Source organism: Salmo salar, chromosome ssa19 (assembly GCF_905237065.1).
Source record: "Salmo salar chromosome ssa19, Ssal_v3.1, whole genome shotgun sequence".
Taxonomy (NCBI): Eukaryota; Metazoa; Chordata; class Actinopteri; order Salmoniformes; family Salmonidae; genus Salmo; species Salmo salar.
In genome coordinates this window covers 83,951,720-83,962,314 of record NC_059460.1, presented here as the reverse complement: position 1 = coordinate 83,962,314, position 10,595 = coordinate 83,951,720, and the positions used below count along the sequence as shown (strand labels likewise).

Below are 10,595 nucleotides of genomic sequence, written 5' to 3'. Positions count from 1 at the left end.
CCAAGACCATCCTCAAGGTACCAGGGCTGGAGATGGAGAGGGGGCTGGAGATGGAGAGGGGTCTGGAGATGGGGTTGGGGCTGGAGGGGGGCTGGAGATGGAGAGGGGGCTGGAGATGGGGTTGGGGCTGGAGGGGGGCTGGAGAGGGGGTTGGAGATGGAGAGGGGTTGGGGCTGGAGGGGGGGCTGGAGAGGGGCTGGACGTGGAGAGGGGGCTGGAGATGGAGAGGGGGCTGGAGATGGGGTTGGGGCTGGAGGGGGCTGGAGATGGAGAGGGGGCTGGAGATGGGGTTGGGGATGGAGGGGGGCTGGAGGGGAGAGGGGGCTGGAGAAGGGGGTTGGGGATGGAGATGGAAAGGGGGCTGGAGAGGGGGTTGGAGAGGGGGCTGGGGTTGGAGAGGGGGCTGGAGAGGGGGCTGGGGTTGGAGAGGGGGTTGGAGAGGGGGCTGGAGAGGGGGCTGGGGTTGGAGAGGGGGTTGGAGAGGGGGCTGGAGAGGGGGCTGGTGAGGGGGCTGGAGAGGGGGCTGGAAAGGGGGCTGGAGAGGGGGGTTGGAGAGGGGGGTTGGTGGGGCTCAACCACCAAACAACCATGTAGCTTTCTAAATCCAACTTTATTTAAAGTGCTTTTCAACACTCTCTGCCCCTCAGACAGGTCCTGATTATGGCCAGGGGATGAACCCTATCAGCAGGCTGGCTCAGATACAACAGGCCAAGAAGGAGAAGGAACCAGAATACCTCTTACTGTCTGAGAGGGGCATGCCTCGACGCAGGGAGTTCATCATGCAGGTATGGAGGGAGGGATCGAGGGAAAGAGAGATTTATTTGCGTAGAGTATCAGATAAATCTTTAACCCTTTAGTCTACAATGGTCGCGCCCCCTGTGGAAATCTGATTAACGTAAGAGATATTCCCCCTCAAAAATCCGTCTGTTTAAGCTGGAGATATCAGTTTGTATCTGAGTCTCAATCCGTCGATATCGCGCTGAAAGGTGGCAGAGCGGGGTTTGTCGGACCGTGAGACATCCCGTATATCGGTCTCCTCACGGAAAATGTAGAATGTAGAGTCCGAACGGTTTGGCCTTCAAGCTATCATGACCACTCTGTGGAAAGCTGGGACTCTCACAAACACAAAGGGTGTTTTGCTCTAGGATGCTCACAAGACTTGTCTGAAGGTCCCCTTTTACCAGTGAAAACATCAAGGTAGTATATATGGATATTAGATAGATAGATACATAGGGGATAGATACATAAGGGGATAGATACATAAGGGGATAGATACATAAGGGGATAGATACATAAGGGGATAGATACATAAGGGGATAGATACATAAGGGGATAGATACATAAGGGGATAGATACATAAGGCATGCATAAGGGGATAGATACATAAGGGGATAGATACATAAGGCATACATAAGGGGATAGATACATAAGGGGATAGATCCATAAGAGGATACATACATAAGGGGATAGATACATAAGGGGATAGATACATAAGGGGATAGATACATAAGGGGATAGATACATAAGGGGATAGATACATAAGGGGATAGATACATAAGAGGATAGATACATAAGAGGATAGATACATAGGGGATAGATACATAAGGGGATAGATACATAAGAGGATAGATACATAAGAGGATAGATACATAGGGGATAGATACATAAGGGGATAGATACATAAGGGGATAGATACATAAGAGGATAGATACATAAGGGGATAGATACATAAGGGGATAGATACATAAGGGGATAGATACAGTTGAAGTAGGAAGTTTACATACGTTTAGGTTGGAGTCATTAAAACTCGTTTTTCAGCCACTCCACACATTTCTTGTTAACAAACTATAGTTTTGAAGCCACTGCTCCAAAACCACCATAGAAAAGCCAGACTACGGTTTGCAACTGCACATGGGGACAAAGATCGTACTTTTTGGAGAAAAGTCCTCTGGTCTGATGAAACAAAAATAGAACTGTTTGGCCATAATGACCATCGTTATGTTTGGAGGAAAAAGAGGGAGGCTTGCAAGCCGTAGAACACCATCCCAACCGTGAAGCACGGGGGTGGCAGCATCATGTTGTGGGGGTGCTTTGCTGCAGGAGGGACTGGTGCACTTCACAAAATAGATGGCATCATGAGGCAGGAAAATTACGTGGATATATTGAAGCAACATCTCAACACATCAGTCAGGAAGTTAAAGCTTGGTCGCAAATGGGTCTTCCAAATGGACAATGACCCAAGCTTCCAAAGTTGTGGCAAAATGGCTGAATGACAACAAAGTCAAGGTATTGGAGTGGCCATCACAAAGCCCTGACCTCAATCCTATGGAAAATTTGTGGGCAGAACTGAAAAAGTGTGTGCGAGCAAGGAGGCCTACAAACCTGACTCAGTTACACCAGCTCTGTCAGGTGGAATGGGCCAAAATTCACCCAACTTATTGTGCGAAGCTGGTGGAAGGCTACCCGAAACGTTTGACCCAAGGTAAACCATTTAAAGGCAATGCTACCAAATACTAATTGAGTGTATGTAAACTTCTGACCCACTGGGAATGTGATGAAAGAAATAAAAGCTGAAAGAAATAATTCTCTCTACTATTATTCTGACATTTCACATTCTTAAAATAAAGTGGTGATCCTAACTGGCCTAAGACAGGGAATTGTTACTAGGATTAAATGTCAGGAATTGTGAAAAACTGAATTTAAATGTATTTGGCTAAGGTGTATGTAAACTTCCGACCTAACTGTAACTTGCTTTACCATGGTTCAGTAAACTACAGTTAACTAGCTTTACCGTGGTTTAGTTAACTAGCTTTACCGTGGTTCAGTGAACTAGTTAACTGTGGTTTAGTTAACTAGCTTTACCGTGGTTCAGTTAACTAGCTTTACTGTGGTTCAGTAAACTACAGTTAACTAGCTTTACCGTGGTTCAGTAAACTAGCTTTACCGTGGTTCAGTAAACTACAGTAAACTAGCTTTACCATGGTTCAGTAAATTACAGTAAACTAGCTTTACCGTGGTTCAGTAAACTACAGTAAACTAGCTTTACCGTGGTTCAGTTAACTACAGTTAACTAGCTTTACCGTGGTTCAGTAAACTAGCTTTACCGTGGTTCAGTGAACTACAGTTAACTAGTTTTACCGTGGTTCAGTAAACTAGCTTTACCGTGGTTCAGTAAACTAGCTTTACCATGGTTCAGTTAACTAGCTTTACCGTGGTTCAGTAAACTAGCTTTACCGTGGTTCAGTTAACTAGCTTTACCGTGGTTCAGTAAACTACAGTAAACTAGCTTTACCGTGGTTCAGTGAAGACATGCTGTGAAACACATCCAAGTCACACCTCTATAACACACACCAGGAAATAAACCCGCTTTATGTCATTCTCAAAAATCTGTCAGTTGTTCAAGTACTCACTTCATTCAATATGAACAGAAATCAGGCACACTGAAGTTGCTCTGGCTTTCGCCCCTAATTCTTTACTTCCTTCCAACCTTTACTTGATTATGCTTCATTGATCTTTCTGATTGACTAATTGATCAGATCAATTATTTTATAATGAGTGAGAAGGTTACAGTAGAGACGTGGGGACTCGGGGGTGGTGTGCATCCCAAATGGCACCCTATTCCCTATACAGTGCACTACTTTCGACCAGAGCCCACAGAGAGACCCGTAGAGCTCTGGTCAAAAGTAGTGCACTATATAGGGAATAGGGTGCCATTTGGGGCGCGTAGTACTCTGAATACCACGCTGGTCCTAATGTAATACTGTAATCACATAGCATCACATGGAAATGACGAGATTGGGTTCTAAAAGGTTATTTCTGCGTCAATGTCCCGTATAAACCGATGTACTACTTGGACAACGTGGGCTGTATGACGGAAATTATTATCTGTTCATGAAGCACTAGGTTCACTCTGTCCTGGCTGAGAGCACTAGGTTCACTCTGTCCTGGCTGAGAGCACTAGGTTCACTCTGTCCTGGCTGAGAGCACTAGGCTGAGAGCACTAGGTTCACTCTGTCCTGGCTGAGAGCACTAGGTTCATTCTGTCCTGGCTGAGAGCACTAGGTTCATTCTGTCCTGGCTGAGAGCACTAGGTTCACCCTGTCCTGGCTGAGAGCACTAGGTTCATTCTGTCCTGGCTGAGAGCACTAGGTTCACCCTGTCCTGGCTGAGAGCACTAGGTTCATTCTGTCCTGGCTGAGAGCACTAGGTTCACTCTGTCCTGGCTGAGAGCACTAGGTTCACTCTGTCCTGGCTGAGAGCACTAGGTTCACTCTGTCCTGGCTGAGAGCACTAGGTTCACTCTGTCCTGGCTGAGAGCACTAGGCTGAGAGCACTAGGTTCACTCTGTCCTGGCTGAGAGCACTAGGCTGAGAGCACTAGGTTCATTCTGTCCTGGCTGAGAGCACTAGGCTGAGAGCACTAGGTTCACTCTGTCCTGGCTGAGAGCACTAGGTTCACCCTGTCCTGGCTGAGAGCACTAGGTTCATTCTGTCCTGGCTGAGAGCACTAGGTTCACCCTGTCCTGGCTGAGAGCACTAGGTTCATTCTGTCCTGGCTGAGAGCACTAGGTTCACTCTGTCCTGGCTGAGAGCACTAGGTTCACTCTGTCCTGGCTGAGAGCACTAGGTTCACTCTGTCCTGGCTGAGAGATCTAGGTTCACTCTGTCCTGGCTGAGAGCACTAGGTTCACTCTGTCCTGGCTGAGAGCACTAGGCTGAGAGCACTAGGTTCACTCTGTCCTGGCTGAGAGCACTAGGTTCATTCTGTCCTGGCTGAGAGCACTAGGTTCATTCTGTCCTGGCTGAGAGCACTAGGTTCACCCTGTCCTGGCTGAGAGCACTAGGTTCATTCTGTCCTGGCTGAGAGCACTAGGTTCACTCTGTCCTGGCTGAGAGCACTAGGTTCACTCTGTCCTGGCTGAGAGCACTAGGTTCATTCTGTCCTGGCTGAGAGCACTAGGTTCACCCTGTCCTGGCTGAGAGCACTAGGTTCATTCTGTCCTGGCTGAGAGCACTAGGTTCACTCTGTCCTGGCTGAGAGCACTAGGTTCACTCTGTCCTGGCTGAGAGCACTAGGTTCACTCTGTCCTGGCTGAGAGCACTAGGTTCACTCTGTCCTGGCTGAGAGCACTAGGCTGAGAGCACTAGGTTCACTCTGTCCTGGCTGAGAGCACTAGGCTGAGAGCACTAGGTTCACTCTGTCCTGGCTGAGAGCACTAGGTTCATTCTGTCCTGGCTGAGAGCACTAGGTTCACCCTGTCCTGGCTGAGAGCACTAGGTTCATTCTGTCCTGGCTGAGAGCACTAGGTTCACCCTGTCCTGGCTGAGAGCACTAGGTTCATTCTGTCCTGGCTGAGAGCACTAGGTTCACTCTGTCCTGGCTGAGAGCACTAGGTTCACTCTGTCCTGGCTGAGAGCACTAGGTTCACTCTGTCCTGGCTGAGAGATCTAGGTTCACTCTGTCCTGGCTGAGAGCACTAGGTTCACTCTGTCCTGGCTGAGAGCACTAGGTTCACTCTGTCCTGGCTGAGAGCACTAGGTTCACTCTGTCCTGGCTGAGAGCACTAGGTTCACTCTGTCCTGGCTGAGAGCACTAGGTTCACCCTGTCCTGGCTGTGAGCACTAGGTTCACTCTGTCCTGGCTGTGAGCACTAGGTTCACTCTGTCCTGGCTGAGAGCACTAGGCTGAGAGCACTAGGTTCTCTCTGTCCTGGCTGTGAGCACTAGGTTCTCTCTGTCCTTGCTGAGAGCACTAGGTTCACTCTGTCCTGGCTGAGAGCACTAGGTTCACTCTGTCCTGGCTGAGAGCACTAGGCTGAGAGCACTAGGTTCACTCTGTCCTGGCTGAGAGCACTAGGTTCTCTCTGACCTGGCTGAGAGCACTAGGTTCATTCTGTCCTGGCTGAGAGCACTAGGTTCACCCTGTCCTGGCTGAGAGCACTAGGTTCATTCTGTCCTGGCTGAGAGCACTAGGTTCACCCTGTCCTGGCTGAGAGCACTAGGTTCATTCTGTCCTGGCTGAGAGCACTAGGTTCACTCTGTCCTGGCTGAGAGCACTAGGTTCACCCTGTCCTGGCTGAGAGCACTAGGTTCATTCTGTCCTGGCTGAGAGCACTAGGTTCACCCTGTCCTGGCTGAGAGCACTAGGTTCATTCTGTCCTGGCTGAGAGCACTAGGTTCACTCTGTCCTGGCTGAGAGCACTAGGTTCACTCTGTCCTGGCTGAGAGCACTAGGTTCACTCTGTCCTGGCTGAGAGCACTAGGTTCATTCTGTCCTGGCTGAGAGCACTAGGTTCACTCTGTCCTGGCTGAGAGCACTAGGTTCACTCTGTCCTGGCTGAGAGCACTAGGTTAATTCTGTCCTGGCTGAGAGCACAAGGTTCACTCTGTCCTGGCTGAGAGCACTAGGTTCACTCTGTCCTGGCTGAGAGCACTAGGTTCATTCTGTCCTGGCTGAGAGCACTAGGTTCACTCTGTCCTGGCTGAGAGCACTAGGTTCATCCTGTCCTGGCTGAGAGCACTAGGTTCACTCTGTCCTGGCTGAGAGCACTAGGTTCACTCTGTCCTGGCTGAGAGCACTCTGTCCTGGCTGTGAGCACTAGGTTCACTCTGTCCTGGCTGAGAGCACTAGGTTCATTCTGTCCTGGCTGAGAGCACTAGGTTCACTCTGTCCTGGCTGAGAGCACTAGGTTCACTCTGTCCTGGCTGAGAGCACTAGGTTCATCCTGTCCTGGCTGAGAGCACTAGGTTCACTCTGTCCTGGCTGAGAGCACTAGCTTCACTCTGTCCTGGCTGAGAGCACTAGGTTCACCCTGTCCTGGCTGAGAGCACTAGGTTCACCCTGTCCTGGCTGAGAGCACTAGGTTCACTCTGTCCTGGCTTGTTAGTCTAGTTAAACCCCTCTATTTACCTTGTATCTGATGGCTTGTTAGTCTAGTTAAACCCCTCTATTTACCTTGTATCTGATGGCTTGTTAGCGACAGAGCTAGGTTTTTTAATTTTTTTTATCATTGAATGATTGGATCATCAATAAAGTAATTTTATTAGGTGTTTGTTGTCAGTTAACTGTGTGATTTATTTAAAGCTTCCTTCAGAGTTACTTGAAACAGTCAAAGGAGCCGTTGTAGACTGTTGTTGAGCCTCTTGAGGCAGGCAGGCAGGCAGCCAGGCAAGACAGGCAGGCAGGCAGGCAGGCAGGCAGGGGCACGCAGGCAGGCAAGGCAGGCAGGCAAGGCAAGGCAGGCAGGCAGGCAGAGGAGGCAGGCAGGCAGGAGAGGCAGGAGAGGCAGGCAAGGCAGGCAGGCAGGCAGGCAAGGCAGGCAAGGCAGGCAGGCAGGCAGGAGAGGCAGGCAAGGCAGGCAGGCAGGCAGGCAAGGCAGGCAGGCAGGCAAGGCAGGCAGGCAGGCAGGAGAGGCAGGCAAGCAGGCAGGCAGGCAGGCGAGGCAGGCAAGCAGGCAGGCAGGCAGGCAAGGCAGGCAGGCAGGCAGGCAAGGCAGGCAGGCAGGCAAGGCAGGCAGGCAGGCAAGGCAGGCAGGCAGGAGAGGCAGGCAAGGCAGGCAGGCAGGCAGGCAAGGCAGGCAGGCAAGGCAGGCAGGCAGGCAGGCAGGAGAGGCAGGCAAGGCAGGCAAGGCAGGCAGGCAGGCAAGGCAGACAGGCAAGGCAGGCAGGCAAGGCAGGCAGGCAAGGCAAGGCAGGCAGGCAGGCAGGCAGGCAGGCAGGCCCGTTTCCAGTATCTCAGAAACGCTCTAACTCCTGGCCTTTTAACGCACGCCAGTGTCTAGAGGTTTACTGAGAATGGTACGACAAACAAAAAAACATCCGGTCAGCGCCAGTCCTGTGGGTGAAAAACAGCTCGTTGATTGAGAGAAGTCGGAGGAGAATGGCAAGAATCGTGCAAGCTAACAGGCGGTCCACAAACGGGCAGATAACGGCGACCACACCGGGTTCCTCACCTATCAGCTAAAAACAAGAAGAAGAGGCTCCAGTGGACTGGAAGAACGTCGCCTGGTCCGACTAATCCTTGTTCCTGTTGCGTTGTACTGATGGCAGAATCAGGAAGTGGCTTAACCGACATGAGTTCATGACCCCATCCTTTCCTGGGGTCAACGGAAAACAGGCTGGTGGTGTAATGGTGTGGGGGAATGTTTTCCTGGCACACGTTAGGTCCCTTGATACCAATTGAGCAATATTTCCATGCCCCGAAGAATTTGGGCTGTTCTGGAGGCAAAGGGGGGTCTGACCCGGTACTAGATGGGTGTACCTAATAAACTGGGTATATTGGAAATGTAGTCCTCTGTAATATATAATAGGAAATGTAGTCCTCTGTAATATATAATAGGAAATGTAGTCCTCTGTAGTATATAATAGGAAATGTAGTTCTCTGTAATATATAATAGGAAATGTAGTCCTCTGTAGTATGTAATAGGAAATGTAGTCCTCTGTAGTATATAATAGGAAATGTAGTTCTCTGTAATATATAATAGGAAATGTAGTTCTCTGTAATATACAGTAGGAAATGTAGTTCTCTGTAATATACAGTAGGCACTGTTGTCTGTCTGTGTGTTGTCTGTGCAGGTGAAGGTGTGCGGCGAGGTAGCCACGGGAACAGGGCCAAATAAGAAGGTGGCGAAGCGGAATGCTGCCGAGGCCATGCTACTACAGCTGGGATACAAGGCCTCCACCTGCCCACAGAGCCCTACTGAGGTTATAACGCATTATAACCCCTCTTTAAAATATATCACACCTCTATAATATCTATAACACCTCTATAATATCTAACATCTATACACATCTATAATATCTAACATCTATACACATCTATACACATCTATACACATCTATAATATCTAATATCTATAATATCTAACATCTATACACATGTATAATATCTAACATCTATACACATCTATAACACCTATAACACATCTATAATATCTAACATCTATACACATCTATAATATATAACATCTATACACATCTATACACATCTATACACATCTATAACATCTAATATCTATACACATCTATAATATATAACATCTATAATATCTAACATCTATACACATCTATAATATATCACATCTATAATATCTATAACATCTATAACATCTATAACACATCTAACATCGATACACATCTATAATATTTAACATCTATACATATCTATACACATCTATACACATCTAACATCAATACACAGCTATAATATTTAATATCTATACACATCTATAATATCTAACATCTATAACATCTATACACATCTATACACATCTATAACATCTATACACATGTATAATATCTAACATCTATACACATCTATAACATCTATAACACATCTATAACATCTAACATCAATACACATCTATAATATCTAACATCTATAATATCTATAATATATAACATCTATACACATCTATACACATCTATAATATGTATAACATATATGCACATCTATAATATCTATAACATCTAACATCTATACACATCTATAATATATTTACATTTACATTTTAGTCATTTAGCAGACGCTCTTATCCAGAGCGACTTACAAATTGGTGCATTCACCTATAATATCCAGTGGAACAGCCACTTTACAATAGTGCATCTAAATCTTTTAAGGGGGGGGTTAGAAGGATTACTTTATCCTATCCCAGGTATTCCTTGAAGAGGTGGGGTTTCAGGTGTCTCCGGAAGGTGGTGATTGACTCCGCTGTCCTGGCGTCGTGAGGGAGCTTGTTCCACCATTGGGGTGCCAGAGCAGCGAACAGTTTTGACTGGGCTGAGCGGGAACTGTGCTTCCTCAGAGGTAGGGAGGCGAGCAGGCCAGAGGTGGATGAACGGAGTGCCCTTGTTTGGGTGTAGGGCCTGATCAGAGCCTGAAGGTACGGAGGTGCCGTTCCCCTCACAGCTCCGTAGGCAAGCACTATGGTCTTGTAGCGGATGCGAGCTTCGACTGGAAGCCAGTGGAGAGAGCGGAGGAGCGGGGTGACGTGAGAGAACTTGGGAAGGTTGAACACCAGACGGGCTGCAGCGTTCTGGATGAGTTGTAGGGGTTTAATGGCACAGGCAGGGAGCCCAGCCAACAGCGAGTTGCAGTAATCCAGACGGGAGATGACAAGTGCCTGGATTAGGACCTGCGCCGCTTCCTGTGTGAGGCAGGGTCGTACTCTGCGAATGTTGTAGAGCATGAACCTACAGGATCGGGTCACCGCCTTGATGTTGGTGGAGAACGACAGGGTGTTGTCCAGGGTCACGCCAAGGCTCTTAGCACTCTGGGAGGAGGACACAAGGGAGTTGTCAACCGTGATGGCGAGATCATGGAACGGGCAGTCCTTCCCCGGGAGGAAGAGCAGCTCCGTCTTGCCGAGGTTCAGCTTGAGGTGGTGATCCGTCATCCACACTGATATGTCTGCCAGACATGCAGAGATGCGATTCGCCACCTGGTTGTCAGAAGGGGGAAAGGAGAAGATTAATTGTGTGTCATCTGCATAGCAATGATATGAGAGACCATGTGAGGATATGACAGAGCCAAGTGACTTGGTGTATAGCGAGAATAGGAGTGGGCCAAGAACAGAGCCCTGGGGGACACCAGTGGTG

General features: G+C 48.5%; 1 protein-coding gene across 4 annotated transcripts in view; it reads left to right on the top strand.

Moving 5' to 3' along the window:
- The window catches only part of stau2 (staufen double-stranded RNA binding protein 2), a 359,434-nt gene that overhangs the window by 126,645 nt on the left and 222,194 nt on the right, over positions 1-10,595 (top strand). For 3 of the 4 annotated variants that reach the window (XR_006760826.1, XR_006760825.1, XM_045702846.1), the window contains exons 8-10: positions 1-17; positions 648-785; positions 8,565-8,702. The exon at positions 1-17 is cut by the window's left edge and continues 196 nt beyond it. Coding sequence is in view for 2 of the 4 variants with exons in the window: in XM_045702846.1 (XP_045558802.1) it covers positions 1-17; positions 648-785; positions 8,565-8,702 (293 nt within the window). In the remaining 2 variants the exon portion in view is untranslated. The remainder of the gene's footprint in view (positions 18-647; positions 786-8,564; positions 8,703-10,595) is intronic. The other variant, XM_045702847.1, reaches the window with a different exon arrangement.